At 47.5% G+C, this 26,741-nt stretch overlaps 2 protein-coding genes across 8 annotated transcripts in view; one reads left to right on the top strand and one right to left on the bottom strand.

Annotated features, from left to right (window-relative positions):
- The window catches only part of DCLRE1C (DNA cross-link repair 1C), an 89,960-nt gene extending 79,051 nt beyond the window's left edge, over window positions 1–10,909 (bottom strand). For 6 of the 7 annotated variants that reach the window (XM_085894288.1, XM_085894286.1, XM_085894289.1 and 3 more), the window contains exons 1-2: window positions 10,607–10,909; window positions 10,448–10,499 (exon numbers count right to left, since the gene is read on the bottom strand). In XM_085894288.1, coding sequence (XP_085750414.1) covers window positions 10,448–10,499; window positions 10,607–10,715 — 161 coding nt within the window. In that variant the 5' untranslated portion in view covers window positions 10,716–10,909. Of the gene's footprint in view, window positions 1–9,852; window positions 10,421–10,447; window positions 10,500–10,606 lie in introns of those variants that run through there. The other variant, XM_085894292.1, reaches the window with a different exon arrangement.
- A 2,340-nt stretch (window positions 10,910–13,249) lies between these two features.
- Window positions 13,250–26,741, top strand: part of LOC147019667 (endosome/lysosome-associated apoptosis and autophagy regulator family member 2-like) — a 46,276-nt gene continuing 32,784 nt past the window's right edge. Inside the window, exons 1-5 of the mRNA XM_085894271.1 lie at window positions 13,250–13,432; window positions 16,867–16,987; window positions 18,975–19,167; window positions 19,716–19,863; window positions 23,169–23,258. Of these exons, the coding sequence (XP_085750397.1) occupies window positions 13,268–13,432; window positions 16,867–16,987; window positions 18,975–19,167; window positions 19,716–19,863; window positions 23,169–23,258 (717 nt within the window). The 5' untranslated portion in view covers window positions 13,250–13,267. The remainder of the gene's footprint in view (window positions 13,433–16,866; window positions 16,988–18,974; window positions 19,168–19,715; window positions 19,864–23,168; window positions 23,259–26,741) is intronic.

Below are 26,741 nucleotides of genomic sequence, written 5' to 3'. Positions count from 1 at the left end.
TCGTCATCTCATTCTCCTGAGGGGGAAGATCTCCCTCTTTTACTTCAAGTGGGATTCTACACTGCAAACTGTTAGCCTATTGTTCTCACTCAGATGAATAATTCATTTCCTTCTGTTAAATGTCACTACTCACACCACGACCATTGGTCAGGGGCACGAGTTCTGCGATGATCCTGCCTGTACGTTTGTCGGCAGAATAACTGGACAACGGGGGAAATCACCCCCGTTGTCCAGTTAAAATCCAAAGACAACGGGGGAAACTACAGATCACCAAATTTGACGAGAGCTATTGTGAATGTCTCGGATCAGTTCAACTGCAATTTCACAAGGAAATATATACAGGTATACCCCAATTTAAGTTAGCCCACCATCAATCTGTACCCAGGCTTTCAATTACATCTCTTCACATCGAAATTACGTCGTTCAAGCCACGTGCTTTGGCTTTTTCCATCGCCAATTTTCCTGAACTGCCCAGTCTTACGCAGAGACATTGAGATTGTTAACGTTATGAAGCTCGCAGACACGCACACAGCCACACAGGGTTTGCCGTTTCAAGACATGTCTGCAATGAAGCGTCACAGAGGTTTTGCAAGGTGCTGTCACACTTCAATGATGATACGGCAAACCGTGCTGCTGTGTGTGGGCCGGAAGCCTTCGTACAGTGTTGCCAGACCTGACAAGTGGAAATGTTGAGTTGGAAGCTCAAAATTATTGAACATTGTCAAATCTTTACATAATGATAACAATTTACTCACCAATTTTATTAGCTCGCCTGTTCGAAGAACAGAGAGCTTTTGCGATACCCCCGGCATGAGCGTGAGCGTGAAAATGTTAAAGTTTTTGGTGCAAGTTATTTCCTTTCTAATGTTTTTATCTACCACACTATTTTTTACTCATTACAATATACAAATACATATATTGCTTTCAAATTATTTGGATCAGACTTCACTGCAATGCTTTATAAAAAACATTATTAGACTAGTCTTTTAAAAACAAAAAAACGATAAATGTATAAACAGGCGAGCATTGGGTGGCTTTGACACCACTCTGGTTTAACCTCCACACCTCAATGACATGTCAACGACAAACCGTGTGTGCCACTGCCGTGCCTGTGTGCGTGCCGGCAAAGGCAAGCTTCATAGATGGAAGAACATTTCTGCATTGTGCCCCATGCCCTTGTCGAGTTGTACCTGTACCTGTTATCCTGCACGTAATATTCCAGTGCGGAATGTAAATTTAGTCCGATTAGATGGCACCGCAGTCGAACACTATGCCACCATGGCCATTGTTCATACTGCATTAATATTCTTTATTATTGCCCACGTAAAACATGGAAATTTTTCTTCCACTGGCAATTAAATTAAATTAAATTCAATCGACTGGGCGGCTCAGGAAAAGCCAAAGCACGTGATTTGATTGACTTTGATGTAAAACTTTGATGTAAAACTTGTGCAATGTTCTGCATTTGCGCTGTTCAGACGTACTGTCCTTCCAAAATCTTCGTCATGAGTTCTAAGCATGCTAGTGGTGATAAGAGTGAGCCTGTAGCTAAGAAAATGTGTCAAACTGTAAAGCTGGAGGTGAAATTGGATGTTATACGCAGGATGGTGTGGTGAGTATGCTGTTGATGTTGGTCGGCATTTAGGTCTGCCTCCAACAACCTTACATACAATTTATAAAAATGCCAAACAAATTCATGAAACTACTAAATGTGCAAGACCATTAACATCCAAGTTAATCCAGAAGTAAAGGAGCTCTTGCATGGAAAAGATGAAACGTATGCTGGCCATGTGGATTTGAGACCTCGATAGAACGAGGACACCTGTGAATGCAGCCATCATACAGCAGAAAGTTAAAAACCTGCATGATGACTTCACAAAGGAGAGCAAAAGTTCTATTTCCACTGCCATGGCTAAAGTGACCATTACTGCAAGCCATGGCTGGTTTCATTCGGTTTGTGTGTGTGTAAAGGCAGGATGGCCTAGAGGTCCGCACCATTAAGCCGGGTGTCCCGTCTGCTAGCATTAGTTGATGGATGTTAAGCATCTTCACGGTGTCTTTCACTTAGATTAGGAAGGTCATCCCCAGCACCCTTAACAGATTACAAATCCCTGCCTGGACAAGTTGCAAACCTTCCATCCTTCTTCATCTGATCACAACTCATGCTCACTCTCTTCCCCCTTTCTCTACCACTACCACAGCATATCTTAGAGTATTTTACTGCATTGTACTTTAATAAAATATTTCATTTCAATTTTTTACTGTCAAAAAAATATGGAAGTGTGTTTAAATTTTCTCTGAAGCCAAAATGGTAGTATTGCAGGTGAAAATTACAATGTCCCACCCCACCTCTCACCCAGCCTTATTACATTACTGTATTCCTTCTGGGAAAAAAAAAATTTATTCGATTCAAGTCGCAGTTTTCAAGAACACATCCGAGATAAGATGTAAATCGAGGTATGTGTCGATATATATATATATATATATATATATATATATATATATATATATATATATATATATATATATATATATATATATATATATATATATATATATATATATTGTTACGGCTGTGGAAATTCGCAAAACACCATTCAGGTCCCATAGGTGAGGTATCTTTTAAGTACATGTGTAGTTAGCCCCAAACCCATTGTTTAGAGGGAATAAATGTGATTCATTCCGGCTGCGACGCTTTGAGATAGCCGTTTTTGTTCTATCTTTATTTTGAACCAACCACGTCTCAACCGCCATCACACAACCACCAACCACAACGCCGCTTCACAACAACAACCACACCTGCCTCTCAACCACGCCATCCTCACCACTCCGCCAGCAACCGTCAACATCTCCACGAACACAAAAGGGGAACAACAACTCCCACCCCGGTTTCTCTGGTAAACAAGAATGACGGTTGAAACTCAACTCCCGCCCCGATTTCTCTGGAGGAATGTTGTCCCCCCCCCTCCCGCGGGCCGCGAAGGGAGGGGCGGGGTGCCGGGGAAATGAAAGGGCGCACGGAGGCGCCGCTAGGAGGAAGTGAGACCAGAGGAAGTCACACCAGAGGAAGTCAGGTCAGAGAAGTCAGGTCCGAGGCGTGTCAGTATCAGTCGGCGGTTCATGGTCTTCTGCCCGTCTGGGTCTTGGAGAAGTGGTCCGTAGAGCGACCCGCTCGTTGGAGCTTGCAGTCGGTGGGGAGTCCGGACGTGGCGGAGGGACGTGGACTGGAGGTGCCACTCTGCCAGCTGTGTTGCGCGGACCTGCGCGTTTGTACAAGGAGCGCCGGAGAGAGCTCGCCCACCATCGCACCGTGATGGTGCAGGTAACCTGCAACGGTCTCGTGGGACTCGTTCGGTCTGCCAAGTCCCACGGGCCCAGTCCGCCCCCTTGTCTTTGAGGGCGGCCTTTTCTTTTGTTTTTTTTTGTATGGATCTTGTGGCGCCGTGTTTGTAAAGTAAAACTGTATGTGTTGCCGTGTGTTCGCGTATTCGGTCGTAGCTCTGCATTGTTGTTTTTGTTTTAAATTGATACATGTGTGCTCTTCGTGTGTCGTGTAAATAAAGTGCATTATGTTGAATTGTTCCCCGTTTCGCTGCGTCCTTTCCTTCGTTTGAATCTCCATCTTGCTTCACGTAAAGGGTTTGTAGTGGGCTTAATACGCCGATAATTAATCGGGACCGTCGAGGCCGACGATAACACCGCTCGGTTATCCCGATAGTACGGAACGGACCGCTTAAGCGGCCCGTGTCCGGAGTCGACCTGCGGCGAGGTGCAATCGCCCGGTCTACCATCCGCGTGGGTACTTAGGTAGGTCGAGTTTGGCGAACAACCCTATCCCACGCGGGTGGCCAATTGGCACGATCGTGGTGAGGCCGAAAGGCCCACCCGTGACTAGCTCCCGTCACGACACGACAGAATTGTCCGTCCGGTGGGCGACGTGCCGCGATTCGAGTCACGTGGCCGATCGCATGCCGGCGGGCGCGAATTCGCAACACTGGTGTCAGAGAGCGGGAAAACAAACTCTCCTGTCTCCAGCTAAATTCACGGGAATCGGTCCAGGGGTGAAAGGAGCGACCCGCGATTCCCTCCAAATTACGAGCGATTAAAATTAACCCCTTACGAGAAATAAGATGGAGTCTCAAGGCGAGCGGGTGTCAGGGGTATTAGAAATGTATATGATTAGTAATGTAGGATCCATGGCCCAGGATGGAATCCCCATGCAGGAAATGCTTGTTGTGCAGGACGAACTCCCCCAACTAAACGCAGAACCCTAAATGGGCGCGGCAGCGGCAGAGGCCGTGGTGTATGACACCTCCCCTTTCCCTCTCCACCAAAACCCCCTGATCCGTGCCGAATCTGCTCAGCCGAATGCACTCGAAATGATTTTGCAAGCCATAAACGAAATGAAAACGAAAACGAAAATGGATGGAAACGCACGCAAAATAGATGGAGTGAACAAACGAATGGAAACAAACACAAACGAAATGAAAGTAAATGCGCAAGGAATGAAGGAAGAAATGAAAGAACTGCGGGGTGCGACGCAGAACATGGGCCGAAGCCTGCAGGCGGGCATGAAGGCAATAGCAGCGGAGCTCAAAATGGCGACACTACTTGTGGGAGCGAACGAGCTGGAGGGGAGTGCAACGGCTGTCAGGCCCGCGGTGAAGGAGGGAACAAAAAAATAATTCGGGGGACGTGTTGGGCAGGAAGTGTCAAGGTGACGGAAACTGTGACTGTGACGCAAGGGGAAAAACTAATCGGGGTAACGGAGATCGAAACGTGTGAGACGAGACACGAAGTGACGACAAAGGAAATAAAAATAGTAGAGACACGGGAGATAGAGAGTGAATTGGACGGGGTTAGTGACGAACACACACACACACACACACACACACACACACACACACACACACACACACACACACACACACACACACACACACACACACACACACACACACACACACACACACACACACACACACACACACACACACACACACACACACGTAGTGGAGGATAATGGGGGTGAGCTCGCGGAACGTGTCGGGACCCGGTGCGAGCAGTTGGATAGCCTCCTCCAGGAAATGAGGGAGCCGCTATGCTCCCTTGAAGCGAGTCGCGACCAGGTGGGTTCGGTCATGCTTCGCGGAGTTGAGGGGACGGGTGCTGTGGACAGGTGCACGGAGAGCTTGTGGGGTAGAGAGACCCCGGAACCCCTTGTGGGGACACGAATCCCCAGTGTGGTTGTCCCGGTGTGTGAGGTGAAAGGTGTGAGTGCGACCCCGTGTGCGAGTGGTGTGGTGGCAAGTGTGCCGAGGTGCGTGCTTCCCAGCACGCCGTGTGGGAGTGAGGCAGGGTGTGCGAGTAAGGTACGGTGCGTGAGTGAACGGCCGAGTGCGAGGGAGACAGTGTGTGTAAGAGAGCGGTATGTGAGGGAGATGTCAGTCGGCATGCGCGAGCATGCAGCCGCATCTCCCGGGGTGAGTGGAATGTCGAGATGTGTGAGCGTCGTGACACGCAGGTGTGCGTGGTTTGAATGGCGACGGAGACGGTGACGGAGGGACAAAGGCCGAATTGCGGTCGTAGATGTATTGAGCACCGCGCCGGGTTCACCCAGCAGCGAGCACGTGGTCCGCGCTGTGCAACGCACGAGGCCGCCACGTGCTCGCTTGCGGGAGTGAAGCCCGGTCCGGAAACGGCAGCGGTGGATTTGCCGATCCCGGACGGACGGACAAAGGTTAGGCAGGATTTTGGATTTGGACCAGACGGTTTCTCCACGCGGGCGGGTGTGTTAAGCTCCAACGGGCAGAGCACATGTGTTCGCGTGGTGAACCCCTCGAGATGTGAGGCTTGTGTTTTTTTTTATGCGCCGGGTGATATCATGGCTGCATGTATGGTTGGAATCCGGCAAGAGGGTGAATCCCTGCCGGATGGTACCGTCCAAGAGGGACGAGGGACGCGAACGGCTGCCATGACGTCACGCCAAAGGTGCGCGGCTGTGAATTGCCGCGCTGGTGCGCAGGTTGCGAGTTGCCGCACTGGTGCTGCGTGATGAAAAAAAAAAAGGCCTCGCTTTCGGGTGAACAGGATTCCTGGGCAAGGGGTGGAAGACCCCCTAGCCTGGGCACAGGATGGACACTAGCTAGGGGGAAGGGTTAGCTTAGTTAGGCCGGCTCCATGGGGCAGGGGTAAGTCCTCATGGGGCCTGTGGAATGGATGAGGTAGAGGGTGTTAGTTGAGATTTAGGATGGGAGATAGGAAATAAAATGATTTTTGAGGACAAAGACAGACTTTGGATGTGTAGTGGGGACGTAGCTTCGCTACGTAGTGTTAAATGGGACGTGCTGTAGTTTAAGGGACGACGTGGGAGCACGAGGTAGTTAGGGGAGGTAGTTAGCAGGATGGCAGAGTTCAGCGGTGTGTGTGTTGAAGAGTTGGTAAGTTGTGTTGTGCTTGGTGAGTGCTTGGTGGGCCCCGTCTGCCCCCTTGTCTTTGAGGGTGGCCTTTTCTTTTGTTTTTTTTTTGTATGGATCTTGTGGCGCCGTGTCTTGTAAAGTAAAACTGTATGTGTTGCCGTGTGTTCGCGTATTCGGTCGTAGCTCTGCATTATTTTTGTTTTAAATTGATATATGTGTGCTCTTCGTGTGTCGTGTAAATAAAGTGCATTATGTTGAATTGTTCCCCGTTTCGCTGCGTCCTTTCCTTCGTTTGAATCTCCATCTTGCTTCACGTAAAGGGTTTGTAGTGGGCATAATACGCCCGATAATTAATAGGAACCGTCGAGGCCGGCGATAACACCGCTCGGTTATCCCGATAGTACGGAACGGACCGCTTAAGCGGCCTGTGTCCGGAGTCGACCTGCGGCAAGGTGCGATCGCCCGGTCTACCATCCGCGTGGGTACTTAGGTAGGTCGAGTTTGGCGAACAACCCTATCCCACGTGGGTGGCCGATTGGCACGATCGTGGTGAGTCCGAAAGGCCCACCCGTGACTAGCTCCCGGCGTTAGTCCGAGAGGGTCACGACAGAATTGTCCGTCCGGTGGGCGACGTGCCGCGATTCGAGTCACGTGGCCGATCGCACGCCGGTGGGCGCGAATTCGCAACAATATACATACATATATAATTTGATGTTTTTGTTTGTTTGTTTGTCTGCACGTGCCAATCTCCTGAACGGTGAAAGATAGGAGGAAACCTCTGAAACAAAAAATGTCGGGACGGGCCCCGGGAAGGTTATAGGTTAGGTGGTGAAGCCCCTTGGCTGGGGGGGGGGGGATTTTAGATGGTAGTTAATATTTGATGGGATTTTACGGCCACGGCCACTGTTGAAATACGATGACCGTGGCATTAAAATCCCATTAAATATAAACTACCGTTTAAAATTCCCCCCCCCCGCCTTATCAACCAGCCTAGGATCTTCCCGAGGCCCGTCCCGACATTTTTTGTTACAGAGGTGTTTTTTGTTTCCCCCTCACCAACCCCCTTAGGCTATGACTGCCATGTCCCAATAGGGAACTGATACTGGGCTCGCATCAGACCTATGTACAGAAGATTAAATTCATTCAAAAAGAACCCAGGCAACGCCGGGTGCAATCAGATAGTATATACATATTTATCGAAACATATTGTTGCGAATTCGCGCCCGCCGGCGTGCGAACGGCCACGTGACTCGAATCGCGGCACGTCGCCCACCGGACGGACAATTCTGTCGTGACCCTCTCGGACTAACGCCGGGAGCTAGTCACGGGTGGGCCTTTCGGCCTCACCACGATCGTGCCAATCGGCCACCCGCGTGGGATAGGGTTGTTCGCCAAACTCGACCTACCTAAGTACCCACGCGGATGGTAGACCGAGCGATCGCACCTCGCCGCAGGTCGACTCTGGACACGGGCCGCTTAAGCGATCCGTTCCGTGCTATCGGGATAACCGAGCGGTGTTATCGTCGGCCTCGACGGTTCCGATTAATTATCGGGAGTATTGAGCCCACGACGAACCCGTGACGTGAAGCAAGATGGAGATTCAATTAAAGAAAAGACGAAGCAAAACAGGAAAACAGTTCAACATAATGCACATTTATTCCACGGCACACGGAGAGCACACATATAGCAAATGCAACAAAAGAAACAATGACGCAGAGATACCATCGACTACGCGAGCACACGGCAACACTTAAACAGTTTTACTTCACAGACGGCGCCGACACACATTTACTCAAAAGCAAAGGAAAAGAAAGCCACCCTCATAGGCAAGGGGGCAGTCGGGCCCGTAGGCCAATGTGTGCGCGGGATCTGGAGGAGCGGCCAGGCCCGCGAGACCGGGGGGGGGGGTCCTACCCGTGTCCTCGTGACGAGCCGCAAATGTGGCTGCGCAGCGGTGCCCCACTTCGTGCTCCTTCGCGGGTTTCGTTGGCACGGCTTGGAGTGGGGTGGGAACGGGGCCCCCTTTCGCACTATCTCAGCGCGGGGGAAAGGGGGAATTGTTGATGCTCTGGGGAAGGAGTATAGCTGGCTTGCTTGGTTCCCGTGACGAGCGATTCCACTGCGACCTCGCCGTCTTCCTTGCTTCGAACCCGAGCTCCTCGGACTCTTCCCCACATTCTCCTCAGCCGACTGCAGGAAAACCATCTGGACGCCCTCGCCTCCCGACTCCACTCCGCGCTCCAACCCGACTTGACTGCCTCGCAACAACAACTCTTGCGCAACAACTCTTCTTTCTCTCTGCCCCAAAACTCTCTTCGCTTTTCTGCCACTCAACTCTGCTTTTCTGCTCGGCGTTTTATAGGCCGGCAGGAGAACCCATATGCAAATTTCCGGATCAGGATGGGCTCGGGGGCGGAGCCACGCTCGCCCATTGGACGGAGGAAAAGGGGCGTGAATCTCCCCTGATCCTAGAATTTGCATATGTCGATTCCACACAGACGCGCCTGGAGGCGGGGCCAAGCCGCCCCACGCTTGCTGATTGGACGGATCAGAAGTGGGCGTGTAGCATTCCTGATCCGAATTCTCGGAAAGGCCGCATTTTGCACTCGCGGCTCGGCGCGTATCTTGTACGAGCTCAGGACAGCCTGACGCTCGGTGCTCACAGGTGGTGCGGGAATGGCGGTAGAAGGAGGGAGGTGAGGGTGGTGGAGGGTTTATAGTGGTGGTTTGATGGTCATGGTGCGTTTGGGAATGGCATGATGCGATGATGTGGGAGCGAGTTGTGAAGGTAAAGGTCGTGGCTGTTGGCGTTGTTGTTGTTGTGAAGCGGCGTTGTGGTTGGTGGTTGTTGTGTGATGGCGGTTGGTTCAAAATAAAGATAGAACAGAAAAACGGCTATCTCAAAGCGTCACAGCCCGAATGAATCACATTTATTCCCTCTAAATAACGGGTTTGGGGCTAACTACATATGTACTTACAGAGATATCTCACCTATGGGACCTGAATTGTGGTTTGCGAATTTCCACAACCGTAACAATATGGAGTGTGAAGAGTACTCCCCCCGATCTCCATTGGACATAGTCCTACATGTAATCTTTGTCTGTATCACAGAGTCGCCAGGACGAGGCCTCTGAGTTCGAGGTGACGCTTTGGTGTTGGACTTGGAACAGGCTGCAGCCAAATTTGGCGATGTAACCTCACCAAGGTTATCACCTTCCGATGTAGTATTGCACAAAGAGAAAACAATGGCCCGAATCAGCACCTCCTCGAGTGAGAGTGCCTTGTCGTTTCTATTTTTATGAGATTGCCAAACTGATAAACTGTAAACTTCACTGCATTGTGATTGTTACAAGTCATCAGGTCGATTGCAACACTTCATTGAGCACGATTGGTGAAGAGGATCGGTGGCCAACTTGAAATATTTATCAAATACCTTCCTCCCAGAACCATTGAACAAAATGTACTTCTTCGTCCTCTTCTTTTGGTTGAAGGTCATGGCTGTCTGCCGAGGGCACAGCGCTGCCGCTGATGCAATGCCATCTTCCGGTGAAGACAATAATTTGTAATATTTGTTCAGGGTACCGGCGATAGCTCGCCTTCTCATCACGGATACCCTGGGATTTTTCACGTGCACCACCAAATGCTGGCAGATGAGACACCCAGTTTGATTCACCCAGCCTGTGAAACACCAGTATGAGAGTTTATAGCTGGGTCGAGATTCGAACCCATGCTAGCCAACTTAGAGAAGTGTGCGTACCTCTTGGCCCTACCCTTCTCTGATCGATCGGTACATCCAATGGAAAAGCATCCTCTTATTTTAAAAATAACGATGAGCTATCGTGTGCTCATTCAATGCTCTCGATGGGAGAAGGAGCGAAACGAAGAAGCCTACGGGCCCACGTGACCAGATATGTTTGTGACGCGTCATGACGTCACACCGAGTGAAGCGGACTCTGGCGCACGATGATTCCAGTTGTCCACGGCCCCATCTCAATTGGCGTTTTGAACGCCGGAGCATTAATACTTACTTCGAGTCGATTTTGGCTCGAAATTCCTCCGAATCCAATCCCACCATGTGATCTGCAAGCGGAGACAATGGCGTTATAACCGTCGAGCGTGTTTAAACGTCGGTGAAAAAAAGGAAAGCCCAGGAACACGAAAAGAGAACCGAGGAAGCCGCACGTTACCCGCGTGGCAATGTGACAGAAAGAAGGCTCCAGCCTCCACGTTCTTCTCGTCGAACCGATCAATGGAAAACTCCGGGTATTCGACCATCTTACCGCTGAAGCAGCTCATGACTCCTTTAGCCACGAATTCCGATTACCTCAGTGCTGAGGTAAATGGCGAATGAAGCGAGCGACGCGCGTTTTCCAAAATCTGAGAGCTCCTCAGCCACGAATTCCGATTACCTCAGTGTTGAGGTAAATGGCGAATGAAGCGAGCGACGCGCGTTTTCCAAAATCTGAGAGCTCCTCAGCCACGCTTGCTCATTGGCTAGTTGAATGACGTCATGCTTGCCCTCGTCAACTCTGTCAAATAGTAATGCTGCGATAAATACTGTCAAATGCTGTTTTTTTTTTAAAGGTGATTAAAAAAAAGGGAATACGGATCGAAGTTTAAATTGGAAGCAGGAAACCAGTGCAGAGGCATTTTAACTGCACGATACACCGCAAGCAGAACCACCGCCGTAGAGTATCAGACGTTTCTCTCATCAGATGGATGGATTGGGTAAACGGGACTGCAGACATATAGCGTGCGAGTACGGTAGACTGTATCGAGTTACCAACTCGGAATAACAAGAAGGAACTTTGGCGAGGGAGGAGGTCATTCGGACCGTCATGCCTGCGCTGCACGCCTACACCAACACCGGGGAGGCGTTCAGTTTCCAATCAGCTAGCTAGCGCTTGACAAGCCACTTAAGCCGCTCGATGGGTGCTCTATAAGAAACTTGATAACTGAACACACCCCAGATTGTACAATCATTCACCCATCCAAACAATGGCACAAAGGGGCCTACAAATCCTGACAATAAAAATACCTGTACGTACCTGTACATCTCTGTATCTCCAATATATTTCAAGGTACGCACACCTATATCTAAACTTTCTCACGCCCTCCTTTCAATCGGTGTTTTCTAAAAAAATATGTTTTATATACGTAACTAGTGCGGCCCGTACGTGCAAAAAAAAAAAAAAAGTGGTGCCAGGCACAACAAATCCCGCCCATTTGAGGCATAAAGTTATTTTGGGGATCAAATTTAAATTTCATATATCCTTAACCTGAATGTTGATTATAAGGAAGAGAATAAGGAATATTTTCGTCTTAGTTTGAAGTCAATTAAACCATTTTTGACGAAGTTATGAGCGAAAAACGATTTTGGCCTTTCAAGGCCACGTAAGGTCAAAGGTCATGGTGTCAAATGAAAGCCAATAAAGGACTTGATATATGTCTTCCATAGTAAACATGCATATTCCTAACCTTTTTTGATTTATAATGGAAAATTTGTAATTTTGACCGATGACCATGACCCCCAAAACTTCGGACCCTACCGATCTTCACAAATATGCATTTTTCAGTGTGGGCATGGGCAGGATCATAAGTGACAAATAGAATAAGGTTCACTATAAGCTTAGTTTGAAGTAAATAAGATCATTTTTGATGAAGTTATGAGTGAAAAACGATTTTGATCTTTTCGTGACCTTGACCTTGACCTTTGATCCAATTGGACCCAAAAGTTAATGGGGTCGTCCAAGGTTCATTGTCCACTTGTGGACTAAATTTGATAGTGTTTGCTAAAGCCGTTTTGCCATAAAGTTGCTAACAGACAGACAGACAAACAAACAGACAAACAAACAAGCAGACAAACAAACCAGACGATTACAATATCCCGCTCCCTCCCTCCGGGGGGGGGGGGGATAATAATAATTAAAAAAAAAGAATTGTGACATCAATAATTGTGCCCATATGTGCAAGTAGTCCAAGAACAATATCAAATCTTGAAAAGGCACATACTCAGGTCCACAGTGTCAATTGTGACGTCATATCAAACGAAGAAGAATTGTGACGTCACTCGTGCAAAAAAAAGAAGAAAAAAAAGAATTGTGACATCAATCGTGACGTCATAGCACCGTGTCCTGTCATTGGTTGGCAAATAAATGGCGGTAACTTGGGAACCACTTGTCCGATTAATATCAAACTTTGAAAAGGCACATCCACAGGTCCCAGCGATATTCCTGGCAAGTTTCAATTAGATCAGACCAGTGGTTGTCGAGAAACAGCGGTTGCAGACAGACAGACACACACACACACACACACACACACACACACACACACACACACACACACACACACACACACACACACACACAAACACACACACACACACACACACATACACACACACACACACACACAGACAGACACACAGGGATTGCTGGAATTATAGATAGATTATGGGGTTTGGGGATCTTGGCCCAGCATGTGTGGTGCAAGGGAGTGGTTGGGGGATGTTAAAAGTTGATGACAAGTGTGGTACCTAATACATAGACGGTCCCAATTTGCGTGTATTCTTAGTTATCGAGGTAAACGTACACAAGGGAGCCTGAAAAGCAATTAATTAATCTTGCTCCAAACAGATGCTGATTAATTAAATAAAGATCCACCGACAAGATAAGGACAAATAGCCAGCCTGATGTTCCACAAAGAAGTACATTTGCATCGGACAATGAAAGCCTGAAAACAAAAGAATCAAACAATCGAGTTGCATTTATATGCAAATCAGGTTCCTCCCAAGTAGGCGGTACTTTACAGAAGCCACGCCCACCCACGCCTCTTGGATCAATCTCTGAATGGACTGCAGCCAGGCAGGCAGGTACAGGCCCAGGTACAGGTTGCAACATACCTCCCTGGCAGACATGGCTGTAAGAAGAGACCGTTTTGGAGAAATTGCTACATTGTTGTTACTGATGATGATGATGCTGCTACGAGTTGATAAAGCCGATGTCTGCAACAAGGTATTTCAAATGTCCCTGTAACAATCAATGTGTCCGCAGTCTGTCAATGGTTTGTCTGTTATTCATCAATCAACGTCCAACAGTTTTGCCTGCCCTTTAATACTTGTGTTGGACACCTGCGTCACGCTCTCAAAACCTACCTGGAGCGCTGGAACCTTTGAGCGGGTTCACATTAGGAGTGGCATGTGTTGTTCATGATCGCATCTGCAGGTTCCTTCCTTCATTGGTCGCAATAAGACCAAAGTGTAGTTGGACTTTTAATAGAGTAACCGGTCAGCAAGTGTGGATGACCTTTGGGAATGCAACAGCCTGAGCTTCCATATGATGTGATCCTGATACAAGGTTTAAATGATCAGATTATCAGGTTTAAACACTCCCCTTTTGAGCTGTCTATCCTGGGTTTGAATGTCGACCCAATTGCAAACTTCCACCCTGGTGTCTCGCAGACAGGGTGAATCATCATCGATGTGTGTGTGTGCCGTCCCTCGGATGCATGTTAAGCCGGAGGACCCCCCTCTACCAGCGGTTGTCGTTATCGAGATTTGTCACATAGACGAGGTGAGTTATTGTCGTCACCCTGAACAAATCCCTGCCCCGATTGACTTCTGGGAAGGCAACGACAAACTACCCAGCACCGACGCTCTGGAAGCACCATGGCGTATGGATGATGACGATACAAGAGGTTAAAAACTAAGTCGACACCAAGGAAGCTTGATAACGATCAAACTATTACTCAAGAGTCTGATTTCAGTCCAAGAGGCTGTGGTGGGCGTTCCCAAAATACCTGTCCCATTCATAATGTACACCTTCCCAATGGCTCAACCAGTTTCTCCAGTTCAATGTACCACCTCGCTCTCGATTTCATAGAATTAAACCTCCCACCTCCTCATCTCACCCTCCCAGTGGCCTTTCACCTCAAATGTGGCCAGGAATATATTGTGGACCTTAATATACCTTGTATATCATAGCCTAAAGAATATATTGTATATAGGAATATACCTTAACCAACAAAGGTGGATGGAGGTTACGTTTTCATCCCTGTCTAGTTGTCGGTGAGCAGGATATCTCAAAAAAGTTGTGGATGGATTCGGATGAAATTTTGTGGGCACGTTGGGTGTGTGACGAAGAAGAATTGATTTGATTTTGGTGAAGGTACACACACGATCGTGATGATACCTGACCACAACCTTCATCGTTCGCGATGTATCAAAGTTTGTTCACGGCATTAAAAAAAAAGAAAATTCAGGGTTTAAGGGGGTTTTTGGGGTGAGGGAGGGAGATTGAGTGACTTACTCCTGATCCAGGTGAGCTTCAGGACCTGCGGTCCTGAGCTTGTGGACGAGTTGTAACAAAACTTTGTAGATGAGTTGGGTCTGGTGACGAAACCAAGCCAATTTCATTTTGGTTCAAGTCCGGATCCAGATCAGCCTATTGGTTGGGAATTTTGGGATACAAAACATAAATTGTTCAGCCTTGCAGAGGTATGTTCTCTACTGAGTGCTATTCTAGTTTGTTTGTGCTATTCTTCACTTATCGTCATGTACAGTTCCAATAATGTTTTATAACTGTGCCCTTTGTCATCTATCTATAATTCCAGCAATGTGTGTGTGTGTGTATGTGTGTGTGTGTGTGTGTGTGTGTGTGTGTTTGTGTGTGTGTCTGTGACCGCTGTTTCTCGACAACCACTGGTCCGATCTAATTGAAACTTGCCAGCTATATTTATGGGGACCTGAGTATGTGCCTTTTGAAGATTTGATATTAATTGGACAAGTGGTTCCCAAGTTATGGCCATTTATTTACCAAACCAATGACAGGACACGTTGCTATGACATCACGATTGACGTCAGAATTCTCCTTCTTTCATTTTTTTTTTTGCACGTACGGCCACGCACATACGGGCATGCACATACAGGCATGCACGTATGGCTACACACGTACGGGCATGCGAGAGCGAAGGAACGGCCTGTGCATTTGTTGTTTCTGGCACGCGGTTTGAAAGTTTTATTTTTGCACGTATGGCCATGTACATACGGGCCTGCACGTACAGGCACACACATACCGGCATGTGAGAGCAAAGGAATGGCCTGTGTGGTTGTTTCTGGCTGGCGGTTTGAAATTATGATTTTTTTTTTTTGCATGTACGGCCACACATGAACGGGCACGCACGTATGGGTCTGTGTGTCTGTGTGTCTGTCTGCGACCGCTGTTTCTCGACAACCACTGGTCCGATCTAATTGAAACTTGCCAGGTATATTGTTGGGGGCCTGAAGATGTGCCTTTTCAAGGTTTGATATTAATCGACAAGTGGTTCCCAAGTTACGGCCATTTATTTGCCAACCAATGACAGGACACGGTGCTATGACATCACGAATGACGTCACAAATCCTCTTTTTTCTTTCTTTTTTTTTGCACGATTGACGTCACAATTCTTCTTCTTCTTCATTTGATATGACGTCACAATTGACACTGGGGACCTGAGTATGTGCCTTTTCAAGGTTTGATATCGTTCTTCTTCATCGGTTTCAGCTGTTTCCCAGGTGTTTCCCAAGTTATGGCCATTTATGATACAGTTGGTCTGATCTCAATGAAACAATGCCACAATCCAGTCGTCGTTTACGAGAGCGAAGGAATGGCCTGTGTAGTTGTTTAAAAAAAAAAATTTTTTTTTTTGCACGTACAGCCACGCACGTACTGGCACGCGAGAGGGAAGGAACGGCCTGTGTGGTTGTTGTTTCTGGCACGTGGTTTGAAAGGTTTGAAAGACCTGTGGTTTCTCGGAGGGGGTTACTGGTATACTGCGTGCTTCCTGTATATATTTGGGGGGGGGGGGTGGGGGGAGATCGAGAGAGCAGAGGGTGCAATACCAGAAATGAGGTGGAAGAAGACAGAGAGACCACCGACCTGTTGTCGATGTCAAACTGATTGGCCCATAGACTCAGCTTCATCATGAGAAATTCCAATGACCTTTAAAGTTTTGGTTTACACGGTGTCAAGTTAAGCACGGTGTGAGGCAGATGCGCCAGCTCAGTGGGGAGAGCAATACTCCCATCAAGCTGTGGATAAAAGCCTTGTAGGTGAATTGAAATAAAATAAAGATTTTAAAGGTTGTATAAAAAAAAATTATGGAACTTTACCCCCATTGATGCAGAATCTTTTACACCATCGTATTTGACACGTTGCTTTAGTTATTCGTGCCTGTTGTTTGTGTCCTTTATTTCCTCTTTAGAATTACTTTCAAGTTTGTTTGACTGACAGACAAGTAGAGTAAAAAAAATTATCTCACTCCTCTCTGTGCATGTGCGATTGGATCAAATTCAGAGTTCCTTGTGAATACCACATGTGCAGTTGATTCTACTTACCACCTCAATTGGTGACTGAATGCAGAGTTAATTGGCTTGGCAATTTGCTACTGCAGCTAACACACTTTCTTTCAGGATGATTACCACTTTGTGTACACGGAGTGTGACTCTAAAGGACAACGCTGGCGGGTGGCGGTTCCCAAAGAGAGGCATCAATGCTCAAATCTTCCCGACCCCTTGCCTGGCAGGACCTGCTGTGGGTGACTTTCTCAAACATCTCTCGTAACTTTGCTATGTCCACTTGTCACCTCTCGATGACATTACTCCAAATGATGTTGCTCATTTTGATTTTTCTTGTGTGCAAGGATATAGGTAAAAAATATAAAAGGAAATATGCATCCGATACACAATGTTGTTGCCTCATCTGCCCTTGTTGCATCCTCACAACTGCCAGCCCTTGTTATACCCTTACAACTGCCTGCCCTCACTACACCCTCACAACTGCCGACCCCCATTCCTGCCTGCCCTCGCTGCACCCTCACACTGCCAGTCCCTATTACATCCTCACAACTGCCTGCCCTCACTACACCCTCAAAACTGGCTATCCTCACTACTGCTTGCCCTCGCTTCACCCTCACAACTGCCAGTCCCTTTACACTCTCACAACTGTCTGTCCTCACTGCACCCTCACAACTGCCTGCCTTCACTACACCCTCACAACTGCCTACCTTCACTACTCCCTCACAATTACCTGCCCACACTACATCCTCACAACTGCCTACACTCGCTACATCCTCACAATTGCCTGCCCTTGCTGCACCCTCACAACTGCTTGCCTTTGTCACACCCTCGCAACTGCCTGTCCTCACTGCACCCTCACAACTGCCAGCCCTCACTACACCCTCACAACTGCCTCACTACAAGAATGGGGTCTTCTGTGGTCATGCATTAGTTTGTAGCTACGGTATCATTGCCTTCATAATCTTGTTTTGCCTCTCGCATATACATACATTCATCGTCGGCCTTACATCTTCCTGTTCTTGTGGATTCACATGCAACATGTTCTGTGCTCAACTGTGAGTAAGCCTGACAAGGTCGACGCTTTGGGCTGTTTGACAAAAGACCACTTGCACTGGGACACTTTATTTTATTCTTGTTCTGCATTGGAGTAACGGTAAATGGGGAAATAAGTTGAAAGTGATTTTTCTCCTTCACATTTTTGAACTGAAGCTCTGTCATGTGAAAGGGCCGTTCCCATGGATGGAATGCACATTTGGTTTCTTGCTTCCCGATTCAAGAGACCTGCGAGATTGAAGAGACTGCGAATGGAATCACCAACTGGCTAATTTAAAGACTTACTTCATTGCTTCATTTTAAGAGAACAGATGATGATGATGATGATGATGATGATGATGATGATGATGATCAGCATCATCATCATCATCATCAAAAGGAATTTTTGTAATCCTAAAGTTTCTGAATCAGGGTTTTGAGTTTATCAGAATCAATTGCATTGTTTTATTTTCTCATCTCGTTCACATGATTTTGATTGTTCCAGTCTCGTTTCTTGCCTGTACCTCATCACAAACATGCACTCTTGGCCTATCCTACAAAGCATCTTACCATGTTGACATGATAGCTCGCTTGTTGGTGCGACTGTTAGATTCTGTGACATTACTTGTTCTTGCAGGGCTGGTAGGATAGTCTGGAGGTACGAACACTCATCTCTAAGCTGTCTAACCTGGGTTTGAATCCTTACCCAGCTATAAACTATCATTTCACAGGCAGCGTGATTCATCAATGTGTGTGCCGTCCCTCGGTTGGACGTTAAACTAGCGTCCAGTCTGACAGCATTTGTTGATGGACATTAAAGATCCCATGGTGTCCTTCGCGAAGAGTAGGCAAGACGATTCACCGGCACCATGAACAAATTCCAAATTCCTGAACTAACCAGCAGAGGGAACTGCATCAGCGGCACAGCTGTACCCTCAGCCAATGATGCTACCCTGCAGCCTTGTGCTGCATAGGAACGAAGAACACTAGTTCTTGCAGATAGCACTCAAATGAAGATAGTTCCTTTTTATGAATCAATCGGTGTTAAATGGTGAACTCAAACTGTCAATGAGCTGCAATATTGATTGTGAAGATATTGAGCTGTTGTAAAAATGTTGCTCTGCAAGCTTACATGAACGTCCATCTCGAATGCCTGAACTCATGACTTTGGTTTTTTTGGTGATTCGCAGCCTTTTCATGCCCAGCTGGCCAGTTTCTCAACATGACCCTTCAGATTTGTCAACTATGTCCACCTGGCACATACTCATTAGGCAGTGGTCTCCGCTTTGACTCCTGGGAAAACCTTCCTGAAGGTTTTATCACCGTGGCGAGCAGTCAAAATGAACAGGAGGAAACAAACCAATTGGCGGAGAGCTGCATTAAGTATTGAATTCTTTCTGCCCCATTCTTTTCCCGCACCTGTTTTAAAACACCTGTTTTAGGTTGACTTTTCTTCCTCCTAAAGTACTTGAGCTTTGGTCTTTGCCGTTTTTTTTCTCTCTCTCTCTCTCTCTCTCTCTCTCTCTCTCTCTCTCTCTCTCTCTCTCTCACTCTCTCTCTCTCTCTCTCTCTCTCTCTCTCTCTCTCTCTCTCTCTCTCTCTCTCTCTCTCTCTCTCTCTCTCTCTCTCTCTCTCTCTCTCTCTCTCTCTCTCTCTCTCTCTGTCTCTCTCTCTCTGTCTCTGTCTCTCTCTCTGTCTCTCTCTCTCTCTCTCTCTCTCTCTCTCTCTCTCTCTCTCTCTCTCTCTCTCTCTCTCTCTCTCTCTCTCTCTCTCTCTCTCTCTCTCTCTCTCGCACTCTCTCTTTCTCTTTCTCTTTCTCTCTCTTTCATGTGATGTCTTTATTATCTCGAAGGTATATTTCATTCTTCCTGTTGTCATTGAATATTAACTGACTGTGGGTGATGCTTAAAGAGTGATTTGCTGCCACACAGATCAACTTGGAGACCCATGGGAGACTACATAGAATCGAATGCAGATGACTGCGCTGCCTCATTGTCCTTTACTGTGAAATTAAAAGATGCTGGGAAGGTGGAATTCCGCTACCAGTACCCTTCACAGAATGTATTCTTTGAATTTTATGTAAGTTTTGTCTCTCTCTCGCTCTCTTTATCTCTCTCTCTCTCTCTCTCTCTCTCTCTCTCTCTCTCTCTCTCTCTCTCTCTCTCTCTCTCTCTCTCTCTCTCTCTCTCTCTCTCTCTCTCTCTCTCTCTCTCTCTTTTGTCTTCTCTCTCTCTCTTGTCTTGTCTTGTCTCTCTCTGTCTTTCTCTCTCTCTCTCTCTCTCTCTCTCTCTCTCTCTCTCTCTCTCTCTCTCTCTCTCTCTCTCTCTTTCAATGTGTACCCCTCTTTATCAGAAACTTCATAAGCAGCTCCTTTCAGAATTTTATTTTTAATCTCACTTGTTGTTTTTGAAGTAACAAGCTAATTAGGTTGGACTGACTGGACTGAGTCAATCGTGATGCAGGATAGGTTTTCATGATGTTCCTGGTTTTGGTTTCTGGCTCATCATTCTCAGTTAAGTCGGTCAGCCGAACTGTTAGTGAGCTTATATGCTATCATACACACTTAATAAATAATGTTGAGGATTCAGCGGTGGCGCGATTCGGACGAGTGATGTCATTCACTGTCCGTAACCAGTTTGGGTTTTCGCACCCTACTCTCGACAGCCAAATGTTACATATTTGGCGTCACTCAACCACTGCCATCTCCGGGGTTATAACGCTGGCTGGTTCGGCACAATTCTCGGGTTACGCGCCTCAGATCACGATAGCAAAATACACCTGTGCCTTGCCAGCTGGAGGAATAGCCCCCGGTTACAAACTGGTTTTGTCAGAGACCGAGCGAATTCTGCCAGTCTGTAACCATTTTGGTTTTTATATCCAAATCAAGCGGAACCGTTCATTGATGCGGCACAAATTAATTCAAAGCGGCAACTTCCGTCAAATCAGCCAGATTTATTGGGGACACATCGAGGAAACACAACACAAGCAAAGCATTCACGACAATGTTATAATTAATCTATTTCCCGTTCTGAACTAGGGAGCTACGGATTACGGGTTTCGAAGGGGACCCTAACGAGATAAACCTTAAACAACATGCAGACAAGACATGGACAGCATGCAGACAAGACACAGAGTACTTGATGATGTTTCATGGACGAGAGGAAAGTGTCAAAGCACGAATGTGGCTCATGACAAGCCGATGTCCATGGATTCGAGCACCCAAGCTCGAACACACCGCGTAGCAAAATGGCACTCGTCCATGTGTCGCAGCCCTCACGCACGCAGCCTCGGCGCGTTCAGACCCCGTGAGGTCGACGACACAAGACCGTCAGATCGATGGTGAGTTTCAGCTGGTTTCTCCCAAGGTCCAGTATACAAGTCCAGGCCTGGCCTGTTCACCAGATCAGGCCAAATTGAGGTGTTGGGCTCCGCAGGCTGGGTCCATGGGATTCCAAGACGTGTCGAGACGTGTCGTGAGTAGGGACAGTCAGAGGCTCCGTCACTGGACTCCAGATGAACCTGTTGATGTCCTCCTCGTAAAAGTCAATCGCCGACTCCCACGAGTCGTTTCTCCTGCCTCTTCCACCAAGCAGATTGCAGACAGACACAGCCGTCCCTTACACAGCAGATCATGACTCCCACTATTCGTTTCTCGTCCAGCCGAGGGCAGAAAGACCTCATGCAGTCCTTTCCCTGCCTTTCTTTCGGCTCGCTCCTCACGAAAAAAACCCATCGCACCACCTCAGCTCTCAGTTTTACCACCGCCTTCCCGAAGCTCGCCTGCCTCAAAACCGACTGGCTCCTCCCTTCAGTTTCACTTCCTTCTCTAGGCCACTCCCCCTCTCAACGCTGGGCGGGGACTATCGTCCGGAGAGAGGAAGGAAGAAGAAGAACCTCTCGGTCCACCACCAATGTACGAACAATGAACAGCCTCTTACACCTCCCGACACACATGTAGCATACATTTTCCGAACAACCTGGCTAAACAAGCACTTAATGGGGGATCTGGGCTAATCTTATATTTAATAACACACTAAGGGCCATTTCCGCAACAATAATTTGGAATATGCACTGTGTATTTTGTAATAACATGTGCATGTACTGTATATTTACTTTTGAAAAATAATTATAACTAGCAGGGACTGCACAATGTAAAATGTGACTACAACATCTCAACTCACCCCCCCCCATAAAACCCAACCCTCCCTCCCAAACCTCAAGTTCTCACACTCCCCCTCCTTAACCCCAAGGCATCGATCTCCTCTCCACTCGAAGCGTTGAAATGCCCCCCTCCTCCACCACAACCTTCAGAAAGTAACCCCCTCCACAAAGCCGCAACCTCTCCCTCCAACTTTTTGTCCCATCTTTTCTCTCCCCCCCTCCCCCTCCCAACCCAAACTCTGTCCTTATCCTCTTCCCACTCATAAAAGCAAACGAGCATTCCCACATTGAAACAGTGGAATATTAACGCTTTCCCCTACCCATGATACTCTCACCAACTTCACAGAAACAATGATCGAAACAACTCCTGCATGTCATGGTCCATCACAGGTCACCCATCCAACTCGCACTCCCGCAAGATATGCGGAAACCTCATGGAATTTCAACTCTCAAGTGACCATGAGACCAAAATCAATTATTTTCTTCCTGATGCACATATACACATTGTTAAAAAAATAAATAATGATGGATGTTTTATTTTACAATGTTGTGAGACCCCCGGAAGTTGTCGGATAAAAACCTTTATAATGACATGGGTTTTATGGTCACCGGTCAAGTCATTTCAGAGAAAATAGTCAGATAATATAGCAAGAACCTGCAAAACCTCTGTGATAAAAGCCCCACCGGAGAGAATACTACATAGTTATTTGGGCAGTGTGTGAACAAAAGAACACTGCCTCAATCACTGAGACCTATCTTCACAAGGCCCGTGACACCTGTTGGCTCAAAATCCTTTTAACTGTCGCTTGGGTCGTTTTACACTGAAGGGAAAACTTGTAGGGAGGGCATGGTGATTGTGAATATGACAGCTCCGAAGAAGTCTTTGGCTTCGCATAGCAGAAAGCACCAACATTGTAGCCGTATGATTTTTAAGGTTGATATTGTAGGTGGAGTTAGGTGAGTTGTCCAACCAATGGGTGCAACGGAATGTTACACACAGGCAGATGGACAAGCCGATTATATGTATCCATTGTGCTTTTAGCACTCATCGTAGGCCTCGGCTTTATCGTAGGCCTCAACATTTTTGCTTTTATGATATTTGCACCTGGCACTTGCTTTGTGGCTGGTATTTTTTTAAATATATAAGAATAACAGAAAATGTATAGAAAATAAATTGTAACATAATGAGATGTGTTGGCAACGTGTCCTGCTTGTGCATCCAGGTTCAGAATGAACAATGTAATGCCATGCTGGAGAACGAGGAGACCAACAGACCCAAGCCAACAATCGGAAATGAGTGGAAAACACACACGGTACTTTTATTACCGCAGTTTACCTGATATCGCTAATCGTAAAGCCATACGAGTAAACTCAGACACGATTGATTTATCATAGAGCTAAGAAGAAGAGGAACCCATCAGCCCAACATTGAACAAGATTAGGCAGACAATTATTTGGAACAGGCTTTTTGTTTTGCTTTGTAAGTACCGTGTGCTCGAGCATTGGCTGGACCATGTGTGCTAATCATAATAATGTTTCTAATAATATCTTGTAATTGTCTTATAATATGTTACAACTAGGAGAAAAAGACACGATGTCATAGCCCCTGTGGTTTTAGTAATTCTGCTGTCGGGAGTTAAGGGGCTGGTCCATATTTACAAGATTTATGTGTATGCGCAACCGACTTGAGTGGTCATGTGGGTCATTCCATGTCAAATCATCAAAGAATCTGCCATCATCTCTCAGATTTTTGTAAAACTTTGGGAACCAATTGGGACCCATGAAAAACGGCAAGAACTCAAATATTTTTGCTAACAGCCTCTTAATTAGTGAGATACAGACTAACGAACTTTGGACTAATTAGCACGACGTCGCAAATTCAAATGGCCATATCTCTAAAAGTATAACACCTAGAGAGCTGGTTTTGGTGTCATTTTAAAGGTATTTTCATGCTCTATGAATTTGTCTGGGCAACATTTTCCTACCTCCAACCACAAAAAAGTTATCACAAAATATAAACTTCAATCGTGAATCCCCAAAAAATGTATCCTTCAAATTTCCTCAAATTCATCCCAGAGGTACCTTAAGATGTCAAGAAGCTTTCACATAAGTTTTGTGATGAGCACTCCAATAGTTTCTGAGATATGTGCAATAATGTACATGTACGTATGGCATATAGGTTCGAAAATCAGCATTTGTAATGTATTATACTGTTGTGGTTGAGGAAATTAGCAAACCACCATTCAGGTCCCGTAGGTGAGATATCTCTGTAAGTACATGTGTAGTTAGCCCCAAACCCGTTGTTTAGAGGGAATAAATGTGATTCATTCGGGCTGCGACCCTTTAAGATAGCCGTTTTTCTGTTCTGTCTTTATTTTGAACCAACCACATCTCAACCGCCATCACACAACAACCAACAACCGCAACGCCGCTTCACAACAACAACAACGCCAACAGCCACGACCTTTACCTTCACAGCACACCATCCCGCAACCATCCCAACACCGCCATTCCAAGCGTCACCGTGGCCAGGGACCGCCACTTTAGACCCTCCACCACCTTCGCCTCACCTTCTGCGGCCATTCCCGCACCGCTTGTGGGCACCGAGCATCAGGCTGTACAAAGTGCGGCCTTTCCGAGGAGAAGTCGGATCAGCAATGATACACGCCCACTTCTGATCCGTCCAATAAGCAAGCACGGGGTGGCTTGGCCACGCCTCCAGGCGCAGGTCAAGTCAGGTATGGGAGCATGTGCCAGAACAGCACGTCGCTGCGTCCACTTTCCGCCGGTACTCCAGGGGCCTCCGTCTGGCCATCCCCCAGGCAGATGCCAGGCCCATCCCCATCTCCTTGAGATGATGGTCAACCTGTTGCAACCATGAGGCACGTGGTCGACCCACTGGCCTCCTCCACTCATGAGACTCCCTCGCTGAGAGAATCTGGTGAGCAGGATCAGAGTCAGGAAAACGAGCCACATGTCCATACAGCCGCAACTGACGCTCACGGACTATGCAGGTAACAAATCTCATCCGAGTCTCTCTCAGCAACCGCTCGTTGGACACAAAATCCGACCAGCGATAGCCAAGGATTCTCCGAAGAGACCTGGTACCAAAGGAATTAAGTCTCCGTCTCAGATCCTTGGTCAGAGTCCAAGTCTCGCACCCATAGAGCAAGACTGGAAGTACTAAGGACCTGAAGACTCGGACTTTCGTCCTCCCACACAGGTACCGGCAGCGCCACACCCCATGATCCAGTGAATCCATGACTCCCCAGGCCCGACCCAGATGTCTATTGACCTCTGACTTGCAGCCAGCAGAGACATGAATATCACTGCCAAGGTAAGTGAATCTCTCCATGACCTCAACATCCTCACCACAAACAGACACAGACAGGACAGCAGCATCCAAGATGTCACCGAAAGCCTGGATCTTAGTTTTGACCCAAGAAACCCGTAATCCCAACGGCTCCGACTCCTCATTCAGCACCTCGAGGGCCCCCAAGAGGATGTCTAAAGTCTCCGCAAAGATGACTGCATCATCTGCAAAGTCAAGGTCCGAGATCTTGACATTCCCAAATGACGCACCGCAACTTGATCTCTCCGACATCCTCCCTAGAATCCAGTCCATACAAGTGCTGAAAAGTGTGGGGGCAAGTACACATCCCTGACGAACTCCAGTAACAACTGGAAATAAGTCAGAGATGGTACCACCACACTTCACAGCACTCTCAGTACCAGAGTAGAGTTCAGACATCAGATCGATCAGTTTTGGTGGCACCCCACGAAGACCAAGAATCCTCCAGAGGACATCCCGTAGACATCCCGTCGGAGTAGAATCGATATATGCAAATTCGAGGATCAGGGAAGATTCACGCCCCTTTTTCTCCATCCAATGGGCGAGCGTGGCTCCTCCCCTGAGCTCGTTCTGATCCAGAAATTTGCATATGGGTTCTCCTGCCGTACTATAAAGCGCTGAGCGCGGGGCGAATTGAGTCAGTTTTGGGCTTGGGCGAGTTGGAGAAGTGTGGCAGCGGGAGAGTTTTTTCGGTCAAGGGAGTTGGAGAAGAGTCAAGGCGAGTTGGAGAAGTGTGGCAGCGGCAGAGTGTGGCAGCAGCAGTCAAGACGGGTCTGGAGGAGAGTCAGTCTGTCGGGGTTCGGAGTTTGTCGGGGAGCTGCAGAGAGGGGAAGCCGGGAGCACGGTCGAGGTCGCAGTGGAGTCGCTCGTCGCGGGACCCAAGCAAGCCAGCTATCCTCTTTCCCCAGAGCATCAACAATTCCCCCCTTTTTCCCCCCCGCGCTGAGATAGTGCGGAAAGGGGCCCCCGTTCCCACCCCATTCCAAGCAGTGCCAACGAAACCCGTGGAGGAGCGCGGAGTCGGGGCACCGCCGCCACATTTGCGGCTCATCACAAGACGGGTAGGCTCCACCCGGTCTCGCGCCCACAGGCCCCGTCTGCCCCCTTGTCGTTGAGGGTGGCCCTTTTCTTTTGCTTTTGAGTATATGTGTTGTCGGCACCGTCTGTAAAGTAAAACTGTGTTAGTGTTGCCGTGTGCTCGCGTAGTCGGTAGTAGATCTGCATTGTTGTGTTTGTTTTGTTACAATTGCTTTTGGTGCATAATTGTTGTAATTGTATTTGTGTGCTTTCCGTGTGCCGCGGAATAAATGTTCCTCATGTTGAACTGTTTTTCCCGTTTCGCTTCATCTTTTCTTTAATTGAATCTCCATCTTACTTCACGTAAAGGGTTGGTAGTGGGCTTCATACGCCCGATAATTAATCGGAACCGTCGAGGTCGACGATA

This window comes from Eptatretus burgeri, chromosome 9 (genome assembly GCF_056783735.1).
Source record: "Eptatretus burgeri isolate ZD-2024b chromosome 9, Ebu_testis_v1, whole genome shotgun sequence".
NCBI lineage: Eukaryota > Metazoa > Chordata > Myxini > Myxiniformes > Myxinidae > Eptatretus > Eptatretus burgeri.
Note: the sequence above shows the minus strand (reverse complement) of the source record. Positions and strands in the feature narration are given on the sequence as shown.